The sequence below is a fragment of the Lytechinus pictus genome, chromosome 3 (genome assembly GCF_037042905.1).
Source record: "Lytechinus pictus isolate F3 Inbred chromosome 3, Lp3.0, whole genome shotgun sequence".
Lineage (NCBI taxonomy): Eukaryota > Metazoa > Echinodermata > Echinoidea > Temnopleuroida > Toxopneustidae > Lytechinus > Lytechinus pictus.
Window position 1 is genome coordinate 17,289,286 of NC_087247.1, and position 20,338 is coordinate 17,309,623.

General features: G+C 34.6%; 1 protein-coding gene across 1 annotated transcript in view; it reads right to left on the minus strand.

Moving 5' to 3' along the window:
- Window positions 1-16,417, minus strand: part of LOC129256498 (tyrosine-protein phosphatase non-receptor type 12-like) — a 28,356-nt gene extending 11,939 nt beyond the window's left edge. Inside the window, exons 1-4 of the mRNA XM_064096524.1 lie at window positions 16,048-16,417; window positions 15,501-15,644; window positions 3,997-4,105; window positions 197-273 (exon numbers count right to left, since the gene is read on the minus strand). Coding sequence (XP_063952594.1) covers window positions 197-273; window positions 3,997-4,105; window positions 15,501-15,602 — 288 coding nt within the window. The 5' untranslated portion in view covers window positions 15,603-15,644; window positions 16,048-16,417. The remainder of the gene's footprint in view (window positions 1-196; window positions 274-3,996; window positions 4,106-15,500; window positions 15,645-16,047) is intronic.
- Window positions 16,418-20,338: the final 3,921 nt, after the last annotated feature.

Below are 20,338 nucleotides of genomic sequence, written 5' to 3' on the forward strand. Positions count from 1 at the left end.
CCTTCTACCATATTCTTGTTTCAAGTCATGGCATGGAAACTCCACTTGGGGGGCAGACAGACTGATGAACAAGTGCAATGCTCTATCCCCTTTAACAACTTTGTCTGGGGGTATAAAAAGATCTAGGTTAATGTATGTATGTTGACAATTTTGATAAAAGTAATAAAGATATGACAATATGAAATTGAAAACTTACCTTGAGATAGTTTGCATTGATGTAATCTGAACCTTCTATATTCTCAATCTGACTCAACAGAAATCTTGAATGATCAACTGCAAAATTTAAAACAATATCAAACACAAAGACTGTTTAATTTGTTGCTGCAATAAAAAAATACATATTTTTCGATGAACAAGGAAATTTATGTGTACTAGTATATAAAGTAAACCATAAAAAGTTCATTAAATTTTTAATCCTCTCAAGTACCAAATTTCAATGATTCTATTCAATTTATCATTACATGGTACAAATTTTTTTTTAAGCACATGGAGGTCTACATGTTTGTCAAATTCAAATAAACACGGAACACATCATGTTTACAAAACTAAAACGAAAAGTACTAGGAAAATGTGAAGCAATATGCAAAACAAACAAGAACTCTGTAACACACAAAGTCACACATGTATGTACATGTATGTCCATGTAGATGTTCAGCACCTGCTAAATCATAAAAAAAATAAAAATACAACTATTTTCAAGATGATGAAGAAACATCCACAAAATAAGTAGGAATAATTAGAACCTTTTCTAGAATTTCTTACAAAGATCACAGGGGTCATGGAGATATTAACACACCATCTGTGTTAGTATAGCTCATGTGCGAAGGGACTTATGAAAGCAAATCATATGAACTTTTAATCTGATGTGAGAAGAAAGAAAAAATCCATGTTCTTGAACACATAATCTTGTGGCAGGCTAACCATAGATTCAAGTGGGTGTGAATGCACAAAATAAATAATAAGTTATATTGAGGCCTCATATATTGGATTTCTTTTTGTGATTGCCCAGGTGTGAATACCCCTAAGTACTCAACATGCTCAAAGCACAGCACAAGGATGTAATGACCTATCAATTCATACAGGCATTGCTTGGTAAAAGCATCCAGTCGGATCACAATTAATTTTTGTCAATAAAATATTTTTCTTTATATTCAACTTCAATGCATTGATAGTTAAACAAATTTTCATGAATAATCATTTTAGAAATAAAGTTTGAATAGACAATGCTATTTCCTCTTCAATCTTCTACATATTATGTACATGGATTACATATTGTTAAAGCTCTAATATTACCATCTTCTTGTTGAACTTTCATGTAATTCCACAAAAAGCAGGAAATATACAGGCTTAAAGTCATATATGAACTATCATTCACTACTGACAACAAAACAATATCACCTTGACTGAGGATTTTTTCCCCACATTGCATTCAGTGAATTCAGTGAAACACTTGTGACATATTCATAGTTAAATATACATTTATTACATATCAAACTACGTGTACATGTACATGTAACTCACATTAACAATTTAATCACATGTAGACCTGTACACACTGTAATATCCCACCGCTGCCACAAATAATATTAACACAGTATGACCTCGGCCCTGTTGCATAAAAGTTGCTATTACGGTAAGTTTGCAATCCAATGGTAACTACCATGGTAACCCTGATCAACAGCCAATCAGAATCAAGGATTCTATGCAAGTTACCATTGCATGGCAAAGTTACCATAGTTGTAACTTTAATGCAACGGGGCTCAGAACTTTCCAGTGATTTAATTTCCACTACATGTAATTTGTGAAGTTTACAGCTATGAATTTTCCACGAATATGGCAATTGAAAATTATAACTATAAAATATTATCTAAAGCACTGTTAGGGAAGTCATTTGAATGAAGGTGGAAATACAGTGCCGTACATATACAATGTACAGGAAAAAATATTGATTATATTCTGTAATATAAAGTTACATACATGTATGTAGTCCACTGACATTTGCATCCCTCCTGAAACCCGGTACACACTAAACACCTGGGTGGACAGTGGCAAAAATTGATAAGTGAGAGACATTTCTCACCGAAGGACATCAGTAGCGGTTGGAATTTGAATCCCAAATCCTTGGATTGAAAAAATCAATTGACTGAACCACTGCGCCATGATACCTCTATTTACCTACAGTGTATACATACGTATGCTCAGAATATTGTACACAATTGAATTTACAGTGATAGTGCACTTTTCTATGATCTATACTTGATTTGAATTCATTCATACATAAGACCATGTGAAAGTTCTCTGCTTATTTTAAGCTTCAACATTATTGTGGCTAAATTAAAACGTTGCAGTCTAATCTCTTTGGTCAGCAATATACCCAGTGGGAGGAAGAAGCAGACGTTTCGCTGTCATCAATGATAAATCAAAACACAGCTGCCATGAAATGTTTCAGATTCCTATCATACAGATTGACAAACCAACTTCTTTCATCTTTTCAAACGATTCCTTTCGCTTGATGCAGTCAATTTGAGTCAACAATAGGAGCTCTTGTCCCACATTCATAAGGTGCAACATAGATCTCGCTGCAAACTATTGCAAGTAAAGTTTGGGTCACCAAATCAATCATACATGTAGGACTTGAAAGTAATTGCAAATTGCTGCTTTTTTAAACAAGAAGTTCAAATTGATTTTTCTATACATGTACAGTAGTTGAAAATGATCTATCAATTGTAAATATGCAACAAAAATTTGCAATTAATTATATTATCTTGCAACACCTCATTTGTCTATTAAAGTCCCTTGGTCTAAAATAAATGTTTCTTTAGTCTAATCCCATTTACATGTAGGTCATCTACATGTAAAGTGTCTTGAAAATGTATGGTTAAACCCCATTTTTGTCTTGTTCAAATTTGATAAATATATGAAATGAGCAGAGGGGAATTTATTATATTGGTGTCCACACGTGCAACCCCCCCCCCAAAAAAAAGGTTAAATAAAGGGCTAGTTTTCCAGTTCAGATGCATACATCCGGGGGGGGGGGGAGCACTAGCACTCACATATATTGGTGGTACGGGGACGTGCTGCTTTGATGACCCCCTTTTTCAGACCTAATTTCTCTAGGTACTCCAAATGACATAAGTTCCATTCAGAAGCCGCCTCACCCCCTCTCAAGACCCCTGCTACGAAACATCTCAGTTCCCTTGCCCTGCAAAAATTGTCTAGCGCGGGCACCGCATGCGAGAGCTGCACGCACGGCTTCACAACTCCCTCAGCTAGCAGCTCCATGCACCGCTAGCGCCCACATATACATGCACAGCGCTAGCGTGCGCCGTATAGGCCCGTGTGGTCAGTTCCTTAGACCCCATTTCAGGGTTTCGCGAGGCACACCCCCATCAAAATATACTTTGAGTGCCCCCCCCCCCCCCGGGCATACATGTTTCATATAGGGTGTCAACAATTAGAAGGTGTATTGACATGTATATAAAAATAAAAGAGTCTATTTTTCTGTATGTTGTATTTATTATCTCACAACTTTAGTTTCCAGTACCAGACAGGAAGGTCATTTCGGGAGACAATTCATGGCATCTGTACCATGTGTTCAACAGTGACACTATAATATCTACGATGGACAGCTTTTCAAAAGACCCACATTTTTTAATAATTTATTTCCATTCATTCAATGATAAACCCTGGTGAGCTTTCATAGTTATGTTTTTCCGAAGGGTCAATACATGTATGAGCATTTTAAATTCAGAATCACATTGCCTAAAAAGCAGATTCTTGCTAAAAAATTGGAATAAAGGCAATACACCCAAGATTTTTATATCAAGATTGTGTCAAATCTGTATGTACATGCAGTCTGCATGTTCATGTATGTTACATAAATTTTCATAATTTCTTCATTTCTAATTTGAGGCTCGGCAATAGTTCAGTCATTGAATCAGCATGGTTTTTTTTTATATGTTTTTCTTAATAAGGAAAAATATAAAATGAACTTACAAGGTAAAATATCTTTGTATCTGTTTTTCCTCATGTTAACATCACTTTCTCCTGAAGATGTTGGATAGACCTTCTCAGTTCTATACCTCTGTGATATCTGCTTCAGATGCTGTTAGTGAAAGAGGAAAAATAATAAAATGGTAAAATAAATCACAAAATACACTCAAAGGCCTCTTAAAATAAAATAATTGTACAATTACAAATATCACTTTGTTATTAATATTAATGTAATTTTCATATAAGCATTTACAATAACATTCCTCATTTATAAACTACATCAATGCGCTGTAAGAAAGAGTAAATGAATATGGATAGGTATAAAATAATGGAAAAAGGGCATGCTCAAAGTTAACAAATGTTTTTGAAGAAAGTATCACAAATGCATCATAAAGAATTTCCACTAAATCGCTATTCTTAATATTTTTCTGAAAATTCATGCAACCTACACCTAGACAGGAGACCAGTGAAATTTGGCATTATACTTCACAATTGCGAGAAAGACTTTTGGGAAGATCTGAGGTTTTTATTTGGTACATAGCTCCTAAACATGTACATGTATGGGGTAATTAATATCAATGTGAGTTTTGCTTGATAAAAAGGGATTACTTTTTAAAGGGACCTGTATCTGTATTCTGTAATGTAAATTATATTTTTTCATTTGAAACAAAAAGAACTTCAGATTTCAGACTTACTTTGTGTCCTAATTTTGGGGAAACCTGGTATAAGTGCACCTGTTAATCCTGCCATTTCAGATTTCATTTAAGCCTACTCGTAGGGTCTACAGAATGAGCTACATTTATTTATCAATTGACTTGTTTTAATGGGGGAGGGGGGGTCAATGAGACAACTGACAAAATTTCCCTGATCACTTTGATCAGATCCATCAAGTTATTCCCACTTCCCACTGAAGGGTTCCTATTCTTCACTGAAAACATCGCCATTTCCCCTGTGTGAAGATCCAGGGAAATTCCCCAATTTGGGCACATCCTTTCACAAGTGCTCTACTGACACAGAGTACATTTCCTGGAATTTGCAAATATCTGCCTATCTAGTACACTGTAGACTTATTTGTGTATCATTAGACCTCTGACAACAGACTTTGTCCATTTCAGTCTTGTGAAAAAGCGCAAGAATATATGATGAATCTCGAGAAGCCCAGATAAACATACACATGTAGCTCTAACAATTTATTCAAAATCAGATGTAAAATTTGAAAGTGGATTTCATGTACAGTATAATAAGTCATTTTTTTATATAGCGCTTTTCCCATAATGGCTCAAAGTGCATGACAGCATATTACTACCCCGGTCATTGGATTCATTCCCACACGAAAAGTGCACAATTTACACTCCCTGGGGAGCATTCCTTGCATTCTTCTCAGCCTCATAATGGTGCTGGCAAATTCAAACATACAGTAACTTTCGCATCCTACCAGGTACCCCTTTAGCACCTGGGTCGAGAGTGGCAAAGTATGGATTAACGCCTTGCCAAAGGACGCTAGACCGCGGTGGGATTCGAACACACGACCCTCTGTTTACAAGGCGAGAGTCAGAACCACTACACCATGGCTCTTCCACACTATACCTTAGAAAAGGGGAAAACGAGGCAGCTGTTCATGATTTATCTGCTCCTTTATAGATTCTATAGGAGGAAGTTAACCCTCACAATAAGTGTGTTTAATGAAAGCAGAGAAAATAAAGAAAAATGTGGGTAGTTTGACGAAAATCCATCAAAGGATAAGAGGTTTTTTTATTTGAATTTTTTTTACATCATACATGTACATGCATATGTGCAGCAGCTCCATGCAAGTCAAAAAGGACATGATATATTCAATATTTAACAAAAAATTTATAGAAGTGGGTATGAAATGGTGTGTATGGGGATACATGTATACAGTAATGACTGCACAAATAAACTCACTCTCAATTTTCTGGAAAAAAATATGATATTCTATACCATTGGGGGAGCTGCTCATACATGTATGTGACTGCAAAAATCAATCTTTAAATTCCATAACTCAGCTAATCTTTGATAGATCTTTTACCAAATTTTCACAATAACTGTACATGTACATGTACATAATGTACATAACTACATGTATATTATGTTTTGTTGTTTTTTCTGCTTGTATTAAAACCAACTTCACAGCAGGGTGAACTCAATTTCATTTGAAAGATTTTCCAGAGCATTGACCTAGGATTAATAATGTGAATCAAATCTCATAAAATGTAATGACTGCTAAATCATTTTTCATCCTCTGATTTTGAAAATTTGAAGTTTACATGTTGAGGATACTTACTGGGCAATTCCACAGGTTGATGGACATGAGCTTAAAAATTCAAATTCAATATTTTCTTGAATTTTTTAATACTTTAAGTCCTTCATGCTTGATAGTTTCAGGAACAAGAAATAAAAAGTTTATTTTCATATGTATACTTTGGAAAAAATGGTCAAAAGATGTGTCTTCCATTCTGTACCAAAATACAAGAAAAATAGTGAAAAATGAAATATGCCTTATTACCATTTTGTTATTGCAACAACATACCACTTTATATATTTCTGAAGTTTAGAAGAGTCAAATTACCTAAAATACACAACAGCTTTTCAAGTAAATTTGTAGTACTCATTCAAAAATGAATATTGCAACTTGCTCAGGTGATGTAACGTGAGTAACCGAAAAAACTGACTTTGTTTTCTGAGAGAAAAATTCTTCACAGTTAATTGGTGGGATTTTAAATTCTCTTCCTTCAAACAATCTTTGACACAGTGATGACTAACAAAATCATTAAAAAGTACAATTTTTTATAAAAATGATGAAGAAAAACTGTAACGTGAGTAACTTTGTAACGTGAGTAACCATCATGTAATGTGAGTAACCAGTAAAAATTATGCAGTTAGGTAACATTTTCTGTGGGATGTCAAGTTTTAAGTCTCATGGTGAGTTGTGAAGTTATTTTTGATTAATTAAAAGCAAAATGAGGGTACACCTCTTTGATGTGACTCTTTGTTCATCAAAATATCAGTGGTCATACAATCACACACAAAATTGAATATTAGTAGAAGTATTCACAATGCGAGAGTGCATTAGTAAGACTTGGTTTCAATTAACCAAACTTTAAAGAGTGTTCGAACAACACATTGAATGTCCTTACCTGTAACCCTATCTAGGCTGGGGTATTTTGGGAGTTAATATGGCCCAACGGGGGGGGGGCCTCCTAGGCCCCCCTTGAGATCTCGGCCTTTGGCCGCCCGATCACGCCGAAAATTTGCATGCAGGTTGTCTTGGACATAATCTACAATACTATCAGTAATTTATTTCATGCAAATTGGTATTAAGCAATTATGCTAATTTATGCATAATTAGTAAGCAAAATCATACTTTTCCCTCTTACTCCCTAATAAAGCTCCAATTGTTCCAATTTTTTGTATAAAATCTCTTTTTGATGTTCCTAGCAATGAATTTTACACACATTATTGAATTTTTAATGACATTTGTGTTGTTAACCATACATGGACAAAATGTAATGTGAGTAACCGTAATGTGAGTAACCATATTATCTGCACCCCAAGTAAAAACCATGTGTTCTTTATTTTTTTAATTATGTACAAAGTTTGTCTCCCTAATATACTTCTTTGAAATGGATATAATCAACTTTCATAAAAGCCTTGTATGAGGAGACTTTTCACTTATGTCGACTTTTCATTTTATGCATGTCCAAATCATGTAACGTGAGTAACCGACACATTCCAAAGATTTGCCAGGAGCATAATAAAATTTCCCAAGTTTTGTTTTTATACAAAGGATAGTCAGACTGTGTACATGTACTTTGTTGTGATAAAGAGATGTTTAGTTCCTATCAATAATAATGGAGTTACAGCTCCAAGTATGAGTCAAGGTGTCTCCAAATGTAACGTGAGTAACCGTGGAATAGCCCTTACTGCTTAGTTTCTCTTGTCATGTTTTCATTTTTTCTTTAACTAAAAGGCCCTTTGAAAACATCTCTTTCAAATTTACAGTACCGGTAGTTATTTTTAGAATAAAAAGAAAGCTACAGGTACTAAGAAATATCATATCCTGATATTTTCAGCAAATTCCATGATCGAAAAAATGCAGAATACAAATTATTTCATTTCCACTACAGACAATGTGCATTGAATATTGATGCAACAAACATCACAATGCTACTGATAAGGAACATAAACTACTATTAATTGCAAGTGGTAACAAGTGATGTAGCACATCAATGATGTGGAGCTCATTCGGCATCTTGCATCAAAATTGAACACAATTTTTAATTTCAGCCCAGTTGACACTATAGTGAATTACATTGGTAACATAAAATATAAATTGAGGAAACAGAATTGAAATTAATGAAGAAGTGACAGAGAAGAAGCATTTTTTTGTGATTTATGAATAAATTTTGTGTAAATTACCATAAATAATTTTCTCGTCAAAATTTCTAAATTCTATACACCTTGGTGAACCTTATGTAGCTCTCAGATGGAACAAAAAAACTTGAAAAATATGCATAAATTAGCATATTTAATGAGTTTCAAAATTCTGTGTAGAAATTTTATATCCCAACCTACATGTAGAGCTATTGTATAAAGCAAACAAAATTGAAATTGATCAACAAATGAAGGAGAAAAAGCATTTTTGTGATTTATGAATAAAAGAAATTTTGCATAAATTAGCATAAATAATTTTCTAATTGGTGACCCTCATGTAGCTTTACCAGAAGGATGAAAAGAGAAATCAAAATTAGTCAACAAATAAAGAAGAAGCATTTTTTGTGAGTTGTGAATAAACTTAGCATTAATTAGCATAAATAATTTTCAACTCAACATTTAAAAAAATTTTGTGTAAAAGTTTGGTGAACCTCATGAAGCTCTACCAGATGGAAAATAAAATCAAAATCAGTCAACAAACAAAGAAAAAGCATTTTATGTGAAATTCTAAAAATATGCATAAATTAATTTCTTATAAATTACCATAAAAATTTTTTTAGTCAAAATTTCCAAATTCTGTGTAGAAGTTTGGTGAACCTCATGAAGCTCTACCAGATAAAAGCAAAAAATCAAAATCGGTCAACAAATAAAGAAGGATTTTTTATTAATTTTGAAAAATGCGCATAAATTAGCATATTAATGAGTTTCAAAATTCTGTGTAGAAATTTTAAATCCCCCATCTAGTGCTATCATATAAAGTAAACAGAATTGAAATCGGACTTGAAATGACAAAGAAGCATTTTGAAATTGTGGACGGACGATGGACAACGTACATGTACGACGGATGACAGACGACGCCACGGCATAAAGCTCATCCGGCATGAGCTTATGCAGTGAGTGAATGATAATTCACTGATCAGACTGATAATGTGCTATCTATCTGAATGGTGATAAAGTAATACATGTATAAACTATAAACAAATGTTACTTGAAAATAAAGGTGAATACGATTAATACAGAACTCATGGGGCCAAACTTTCAGATTTTCCTGCATTTTGACCACTTCTGGATAGAAAAATAGAATATTAAACACTCCCTCTGGACAATCAATCAAAGACAAGACAAAGTGCTACTAAGGAGGACAAGGCCACTTAAAGGGTTGCAAACTGTTCATACCCACTGATCGTGAAAAAATACATGGTGCTGTTTGAACAGGAATTCTACCCCACTTTAACCTACTACAAACTTTGCCTGTGCAAAACACGTGTAATTTAAAGAAGTATTTTATTTTTCCTTTAAATTATGCATGCATGCTCAGATCTTCCTTGGGATTTTTGCTGTGTGAAAGCAAGTTATGATTACTTTTTGTGTGAGACAAGAAGAATGCACATCTTAACAAATACAAGAGTCTTGTAACTGGCTTCTAGCTATACTATGATCTGGTTCAAGAGGGTGTAATACATACTGTAATATATTGGTATTATTTTGAGGCCTGAAGCATTTCTCATATTTAACCTGTATTTTTTTTTTTTTACTCAGGCAGGTATGAGAGCACCTTAAGAAATAGAAGAAAAAGGAAACAGGCCAGCTCTACAAGAGAAATGAAGATTAATTGATAAAACTTAAAAAGTATCTGCTACCTACGTCATAGGGACCCTTATCTAAATTTGGTAAGTCCCTTTCTTCCTCCTCCCATGTAGTTTTTTCCATATTCCCTGGAGTTAACAACAAGAGACCACAACATTGTAACAAAAATACACATATAATCCAGGTCCCATTTCAAGGATTTTCAGGTCAGTTCATGCTTGCAAAATACAGATAAATGTTCTGCCTGTTTTTTAAAATCAGATTATTATGTACATGTATTGATTACACAATTGTTTTTTCAAGGTGTAGGCCTACTCAATGTACATGTATCGATCAGTGAATTTCCTGCATTGGCACGACCAAATTGCCTTTTAATTTCTAAAATTTGATTTCACAAAAGAATATTCCAAAATCTGAAGGAAAGTGCGTGCAATTGGTCAATTGAAGTATCAATGGAGAATTTAGGGGTTGATTAAAAAAAAACTGTCACAGATGATACCTACATGTACAGTATAATTCAAAATGCATTTTCTTTTTCATTTGATTTCATCTCATTATTTTTTACACTTACATCTTGGATCTCCCCAATAAACCTTTGGCCATTTCTACCAAAGTACACCACATACAAATTTATGCATACCCTTTACCAAAACTTAAAGATAAATACCATTTGTGGTAATGATCTCAAAATGAGTTTGAACAGAATCCAATGAAATTACAACCAAAGTATTTGTATGTATGAATAAAAAATATGTGCCAATAGGCTCTGGAAGAAAATTTGTAATTGATGAGAAATGAGCAAAGCAGTGAATTCCATCAAATGTTGGGTATTTTTGAAGCAATGTTAATACACTGTCCCACATATGCTTTTCTGTGTTTTACTGTTAGTGATCATCAGAACAGCCCTTTCAGTAAGATCTCAGGAGGGCAAGGGCAAGGCAATTTTTTTAGGGCACTCTAAAAATTGCCTTTGATTTTTTTTTAAATGAAGGGCATCAAGGCAATTTTGCAAATTCTTTAGGGCACCAAGGCAGTTCTTAAAATTCAGAAGGGCACTAAGGAAATTTACCGATTGTATACTGACATGTGACTTTTTATGTTCAAAAGAACATAATAAAGTAGTTTATCTTATAATGATAACAAATGTACATAAACATAAAAAGATACATCACAGCGAGCGATATACGGTAAACATGACGTACCTTTGCACTTTTCATTTCTTGAAAATAAATGTTTTTATCATTACAAAGATGAATTTGTTTTTAAAAAAATCAATTAAAATATTTTGAAATAAAATTTAATAATTTCAACAACCTCTTGTTTATTTGGAACCTTTAATTTGATTTTAAAAATTCCATCAATAATAGAGTGTCGAGATCGAGTCTAGACATTGGATGGTTATCAGTACGGTACGTGTGCGATACTTGGGCTTGGGGTCCAACTAAAAAATTACAATGTCATCTCCGTTAATGCATTGCGCACCTCGATCGAAAGCAATTTACGTGGTTCAATTTCCAAGATGATCCACGTGTGAATGCTATTTGCGCTAATCTTACCCAGGCCGAGTTTCTGTGGCGATTTATGTGGATTATGGATATACAGAAATCCAATTTAGGATTCGATAGCGCGACCATTGGATTTTCGTATTTTTAACAGAGCCGCCTGCACGAACCAGCGCGGATGGGCAGTAGGGAGTGTTTACGTCTGCTAAGTATCAAATAGTATGGTAATTTGGTCATGTCATGACTTCAGTTCGCTTTAGTTAGATCTATTTGCAATTGTGAGAATTCAGGTTTGGAGTTTTGGAGAGCTTGAGAATGAGAGGGCACTGACGGCGGTTTGATAAAAGGGCACGGCAATGGACCGCCATCGGTGAACGGGACAATTTATGGGCAGCGCGGCAACGTCGGTGCCATCGGTTACTGCAAGGGCTGCATCAGAATTATCGATTTTGAGCTAAAATTTCATGATTTCACAAAGATAAGATTACATTAATGTACCAGATCTACTCTAGATGTATGATAATATTTTGACAATTAACCTTGATTTAAAAGACTTTCTCATTTTTCATGAAATAATTGTTTCTTGCAACTACAATTTATACCTTTAAGCCAGTCATACAATGTACATGAATGTGAATTCATGCATGCTTTTCAAAAAAATTAGCATACAAAACTACTTCTCTCTCTATGATATCTGTTACCACTATGAGTCTACTTCCTTGTACACAGAACTGTACACATGTTATTGTACATATGTTTGAAATAGATTATTTAATTATTGACTTTGCTAAAGACTGTCAATGACAAATGTGTAATACGCATAATAAGAAAGTCTTGCCAAAGGAAAACCAAACCCTAATCACATGGTCATCATGTACACAAATATTTCACAAATATTTCACGAATATCCGACATGCAATTCTCAGAACTTTATAAAGGGGCCATTTTTGGTCACGTGTGTGACCGAAATTACCAAAAATCTTGACTTGAATTTAAAGGGATTTATAACTAATGAATGATGACTTTAAAAGTTTAATTTCATTTTGAAATTCACAGGAATTTCACAATTTCACAGGAATTCACAGGAATTTTGAAATGAAATAAAACTTCAAAATCATGCTTCTGTATGAAGTCACACGCGGGACCCATGTCTTTTGACCTCTGACCTTGAACCTGCAAAAAATATATTTCCAAATGATAGCTGACTTAACATGTTAAATGTTATAACCTTTGAATTAATAGATCTCTAAAAAAAATTACATTTATTGTATTAATTTATAAAGTCGAGATTTGTCATAATTTGTCGAGATTCGTCATAATTTTGGTCACCCACATGACCAAGTATGGCACAAAGAATGTCAAGGGTCGGTTCATAATGATACTGTAGTGATTTGATTTAGAAGATATAAGTTGGCTAAGATGGCTGGTAAGATGCAGCCACAAATTACACTGGGATTACTACTACTTCACACAAGCCTGGTGTCAGAGCATTGGAATCTACTCATGATCGGCCTGGTTATGAATGCAGCAGGTGAGAGACTGCATGATACGCATGTATACATCTGGATCTTCATTCCTTTCAATCTTTTACTTGAGCACCTGTTTAATATTGATTCTGTGATACATGTACAGTAGGGTGTGCATATTTCGCATGTTTTACAAACAAGTATTAAAGTAAAATTTACAATAAAAATTTTGTCATATTTTACACAAAATCACTGAACAAAAATTATTGTATGCGTGGTGGGTATGTGCCGCGGAGAGGACCCCAATTTTTACACTCATATTTCTGTTCCAAAGCACATCATTTTTATCTTTGAGAAAAAGAACAAAGAAAGCCGTTCCAAAGCATAGCATTTTCTTCTTTATTGAGAAAAAAAGACAGAAATTAGTTCCAAAGCTTCCATATTTTTTCGTTATACCGTTGCAGCCACATTGAGCGGCATTTTTGGTGAAAAGCGACCCAGAGCGCTATCCGACCATCGCCTCTCTGCGCGAGCACACTTGGCGCCAGTGCCACCAGGCTAGCTGCATGCATGTATGTCCGTTCCATAGGGATGCATACACACTCACATGCAGGCGAACCGTTCCAAGGAGCCCCGTCTTTACAAACATTTGTAGTTCCAAAGAAAAAGCCCCCGTTTTTTTTGTCTCGCCCGTGGCACATACGGTACACTTTTGTGGTTGAGTGCCCCCCCCCCCCCCCGGGATTGTATGGTATGCTGATCAATGAGCACATGCTGTGCTAAAAAACAGGAATGAAAAAGTATGACCTCATTTCGCAAGAGAGTTTGGAATGTTTCAAAGAAAAAATCAGGCAGACAAAGGTAAAGACATCATATTAGATGGAAGTTAAATGCTATAAAAAATCAGTTTTCTGCTTGCAAAATGTTGATTTCCTGAATCCTGATGCTTTTTGTGGAGTTTGGATTCTCTCTGAATGGCTGCAAAAGGTCACAATATTTTCACCATTAAAAACCTATAGAAATTTTATTACCATAGGCTAATGTTAGGTTGCCTTTTTTGTTGGTGTCTATAAAAGTTTTAAGTTATTTTTTTTTAGATTCAATTGTGTGCGAAATATGGTCACACCCAAAGTTTGGACACACCGCCATACTTTTCACTATTTCCAATAAGAGATTGTTTGACATCACGGGGTAATTCACAAAAACGAATGTTTGATTGTTCAGTGTTTTTGTTACGGATGGTGATGGTAAGGCCTTTTTGTGGTGGTTCACTACTTTTGTCTACTTCTTGTCAAGATAAAAACAAACAACCTTGCTCGTTATATCTATTTGGTGCATTTTTGTATTACTAATACATGTAATAGCACTAACAATTGTGAGGTACATGTCAATCTTGCATCATCGCATGTTCTACATCTTTATGTATATCCAATGATTTACATGTTTTATGTACTATACATGTAGCTGTAGTGCAATTCAAAACCTTATGATATACAATGGTAGATGGGAAGAGATAAGTGTATCTACATGTAGGCTTATTGGTATGATCTGCACAAGCTGGAAAAAATGAAAAACTTTGTGCACGGCTCCATACTAACATTTTTTTCTTGGTGGCCCGATCGTTCCACCAAAATCATCAATTTCATAATTTTGGTGGCCCGCAAAGCAAATTTAGTGGCCTGAAACAATACAAACATTACTATTTATCAAAACTTTGGTAGCCCAACTGGGCCACCAAAAGTTGGCTTTTAAAGAATTTTTAATGTTTTGGTTATTGTGTAAGCAGCTACCGAATGTGTTATACAAATTATATTACTGCCTACTTTTTTATGGTTCCAGATTGAAAACATTTTCTCAATGACATGTGTCTTTTGATAAATTTACATGTACATCTACATGTATATTGAATGCACAGGTAAAATCATTTTAATTTTTCTAAGAAAAATGTTGGAAGAACTGCAAGTAGATACTGTAAGTGATGTTATATCACAATTGAAACTTGTTCCAACATCAAAAATCTGTCTCAGAATAAATCAAGTTTTTATATGGATGCTTGGAACTTCCAAGCATCCATATAAAAACTTGGTTTATTCTGAGACAGATTTTTGTTGAACTTTTTTTATCGTATTTCTCAATTTTTTAAACTTTCATTTAAATGCAGCTTTATATTTGGATGAACTGCCCATTTCACACTAAATATACCACACAAAAAAAAGAATCATCTCTACCTACATTGTACAATCACGAAAATGCAATGTATACATGAAGATCTTGACAAAATGTAGTCTGTAGAACAATTGATAGACATAGTGATATAATGAAAAATAAAGAGATTACATGTAGGCCTATCTAGCCTTCAGGACTCTGTGATATTTAAAAAATACTTTTACATATACTTTTACATCATGGATGTAAAAATATTTTTGAAATATCATCACGGAGTCCTCAACTTAAGGCCTACATGTACCATGCCAATGTAAAGTAAACTAAGGTAACTTACAAGAAACTCAAGTTCAAATGCATCAGATCCATCCAACGATGACAGATCCGCCATGTTATCATAGTGTTCAAGAAAATTCTCTAAATTCTCCTTCAACGACATTGTGGATCACTTGCTGTAACTAGTGAAAGGCAACAGGCAAACCTGAGAAAGAATGAAAAAAATCTAGTCCAACTCCAAGTCCAACGTTTGATCACTCGTCATCAATCACGTTTAAGTGGAAATCCAACACTTTCTGACTTATGAACCATACAAAAATAACCAATATATCCACAAAGGGTAGTGTTGCCACACTTAAGTCAACCTGCACTTCAATTAACTTTGTGAATGTCAGTCAGAATCAACGAGGATACCACGCACAGTGCAGTTTTTTGCAGATCTAAAGTCAAGACTAAGTTTTTACCTTTTTTTTCCAGATGTCATATGCCAAGAGTGTAATGTACAAACATTGAGAAAATTCAACATTATTTTATATTTATTATGTACAAAATACGGGTAAAGTCACAATCATGATTGGAAGACAGCTGAGAGCAGATAATGGGCTCACCCACAGAAAGAGAGAGAGAGAGAGATCGGGGATTCAAGAAATCCGCCCCCTGGATTTCGGGCCAAATGTATCTCTGACGATCGTTGCGTTGGTTTTCAGCTGGAACAGAACAAGGAAGTGCCGTTTCGATAACTGAATCTTCCCATGGCGATGAAATAAACTGCTTGTAATTCACATTTCATCTCACTACAAACATGACAATTGACTGGCATGGCATGTCTTGTAAAAGCACAAAAGCTTAAGTTAATGATCCATTCATTTTCTTAGGAGAATAACGTAGTCGCAGAGCAGGTTATGTTTAATCCTAGATCGATGGAACGACCGAAAATATGACGCGTGTACTGTACTTTGTGGACAAAATAATTACAGTAACTTTTTCTGGCATATAAATAGCGCGCAGCATGCAATTTAGATCCAGAGTTTACCAGCGCCATCTCTTGTTTATAGATAATTACGGTATATTTCATTTCATTTCATCTCGATATGATTTTATCTCAAACCAATCGAATTCTTAAATTCGTTATCATCCAAAGCATTTTTAAATAACATGGATTTATCGGGAATTTTGTGCAGATAATGTGCGCTCATAGCACCCCTGATCTATGTATACAATAAGATATATTTAGATATGGTACTAATACACTGAAGAAGAAGAAGAAGAAGAAGGAGGAGAAGAAGAAGAAGAAGAAGAGCAGCAATAGACATTCTACTTTGATCGATGAACAGGCTTATAGTCCTACAACATCGTTGGAGTACTAAACTAACTAAACTAAGAAGAAGAAGGAGGAGCTCGGGAAAAGAGGGGAGGAGGAAAGGAAGGGAAAGACGAAGGACTTGTCTTTACCCCATCATTATTTTTCTCTGTGTAGGGGAACTGATCTGCGATGGGGTTATGACCCTGTACCCCCCCCCCCCTCCCGAGAAACTAAAGAGAGAAAAAATAGTCTAGCTCAATGACTTTTGTTAGCACGTTACAGATTTAGAACTGCTCAATACATGTGTAGCAAACTTGATTTTCTCACCGCTCGTAAGCTGAAGTTTTATTTTTTCAACTGGCACTTTTTTATCAAAGCTGGAGTCCCTCCAGCTTTGATCATGCTTCAAAAAGTTTCATTTGCAAAAATAGAAAAGCTCTCAATAAAAAGCTATATAGGGAGAAGATTTTCTGGGACGTGTCGCAAGCCTTTTTCTAAAGTCCGTTATTCAACCCCGGTATTCAACAAGCTAAGTTTCTGTATTTTGAAAACAGCAAATTTTCTCTCTCGGTCGCAAAGTCCCTCGTAGATATAAGCAACTGAAATTAATTTTCATGATGGGGGGGGGGGGGGGTTCGAGGCTCGCACAAACCAATTCAATACCCGAATAACAAATTTTATACCCCTATTCCCTCAGTTTGGAAAATTACAATTTTTCTCGTAGCTCCCTCGCATGTGAACATTGAGGATTGGTGCCACGGATCTCAGTAAAGGAGCCAAATTTAGGCGGCACTTAGCGTGCTACGTACAGATTAGGCCTATAGTTGATTTGGGCCTTAAAATAAATGATAAGTGAATAAATGAATTATGAACAAATGCATGGCCATGAGGGAAGGGGGGTGAAGAAAATTAATACAGAACAAAAGAAAGAATATAAAAAATTAAAATATCAATTATTATCTTCTAAAATGATAAAAACTTTTTTATTAAAAAAAGAAGATAGTGTAGGCCTATATACTTTCCATTTCTTCACCTTCTTCGCTCATTTGTGACTTTTCAGAAACTTTCCTTTAAATGTCATTTTGTGCCCCCTTAAAATATTTTACTCAATTCAACAATGCCAGCACAAACAGGGGAAGTGGGCGGGTTAATGGGGCAATTTTCCCCGGTCCCCAGATAGAACCTTGGTCTGCATTTCCCATTAGCTTTAAATATTATGGTGACCATGCCTGACTACGGGAAGCCTATATATCCCACCATTTTTTTCGTGAGAATCCCATGCCAGCTGAAAATAATACGATTTAAACATATAAGTCAAAATTAGACAAACAAAACGCTGAAACTTCATCAATATCGGACAAAATTAAGAAAATTTATATTCATCACTTATTATTTTGTATTTAATGACATTAAATTATATATTTATTCAATTTTTGTCTTTCAAGAATGAAAAAAAGATTTTCTAATGCTTCAATGTTCGAGATGAATTATTGCTTCAACTGTTACAATGTATGAAAATATGAAATAATCATAATTTCATGAAATAACCCCGGGAAGTAACATGTCAAAGAAAAAAGGAAGTGGGGATTTCAGCCCACGTATTGCATAATTATGATGGCGTGCATGTATTTTTTTTTCACAATTCGGGTAGAATTTAAAATCCAATTAGTTAAACTTCTTTGTTATCAAATTTTGCCGAAATTTTTAGCTCAATTGCTTGGTGACTTTTACTGGATTTATTCAGATCCCATTGAGTTCTAAGTATATGTTTATATTAATTATAATCCTTTCCAAACTACATGTAAACATGAGGCTATAGTGATTATGATTAGACTATTCAGGGGCTGCGAAACCGGGGGGGGGGGCTTGGGGGAGGGGACTGATGCCCCCACTTTTTTCCAAAATCGTGTACAAAAACGTAAAAATTACCATCTGATTATGATTTTTCGCATTTTCAGCCCCACATTCGACTAAGCCTCCCCCCACTCTTTTCAAAACTGTTCGGCCCATGCTAGTCGCAGAATCGGGGGGGGGGGGGCAGAAGGAAAATCCAGTAAGACCAGTAAGAATTTGTACCGGTTTCCAGTATAGAATTTTATTGGTTTCCAGTATAATTTTACTGGGCCAGTTGATTTTTAACTGGACCAGTAAAAATTAACTGGAGACCAGTTCCAACAATTGCATTCCAGTTGAAGCAATTAGTAATACCAGTTAAATTGTTTTTCATCAAACTGGTGTTACTGGTCCAATAAATGGTTTCCAGTAGATTTTTACTGGTTTCCAGTATATGTTTACTGGACCAGTTGATTTTTAACTGGACCAGTAAAAATCAACTGGAGACCAGTTCCAACAATTGCATTCCAGTTGAAGCAAAGTAGTAATACCAGTTAAATTGTTTTTTCATCAAACTGGTGTTACTGGTCCAATAAATAATGACTTTAATTATTTCAAGTCAGATCATTTGACGAATTATGGAAAATGAATCTTGCAATTTTATTTAGAGAAAGTTATTATCGTTATCATTTATCATTGTTATCATCATTATTCTTATAATTATCATAATTATTATTATTATGATTATTATGATCATTGTTATCATTCTTGTTACTGTTATCATTGTTATTGATATTGTAATTATTATTATTAATATTATCATAATTATAACATCATGAAAATAATTATTTCCTTTAATTATGATTAAGATCAAAGCAGATATATTCCTCTGATATAGTCAACTGGTCTAAGTAATTAATTGTTTGAAATTGAACTGGTCAAGACCAGTAATACCAGTAATTCTGATGATGCTGATCACGTGGTTTACCTCATTTGCATATTTCTAGTTTTTGAACGAAAAGTCAGGATTTAGAATGGAATATCCTTGCAATGGCACTCATTCATTGTTTAAAAACTTTCTAAATAAGTGTGTGAGTTAATTCACAATGAAAATGTGTAATTTCATATATCACATTTAAAATAACAGCAGAAAGATTAATTTACTAACCATCTTTTCCATCACATTTCACTGACCATGGTATATAACAAACCAAATGCATGTAATAAATTGATCCAGTAAGACCAAAACGAGGACCAGTTCGAGGACCAGTCAGACCAGTAGAAAATACCAGTAAAGACTAGCTTAAATTGGATACCAGTATGAAGACCAGTGAGACCAGTAACAACAACCACCAGAAACAAGACCAGTATAAAATTCCAGTAATTCAAGACCAGTTTAATTTTAACTGGACCAGTATGACCAGTTAAAGACCAGTAAACCGATGTTCCAATTTCCAGAGTTACCAGTTAAAATTCTACTGGTCTAACTGGTCTAGTGGAACTGGTTTTTCCTTCTGGGGGGCAAGTTCCCGGCGCCCCATTTTTGTCAGAAAGAGTGTGCAAAAATGTGAAAACTAAAACTATGATTTTATCTGCATGTTAGTCTCCCCATGCACCCTCACACACTTATGGCTTAATGGCTTTGTCAGGCTTATTCCTGTTTTCTATTAGCATGTGTAATAAGTTGCGCGTATATTGGATGATTCATAGTTTATGTTTCTTTAATTTTCATCTTGTAATATATGGAATATATACAGGGGCGG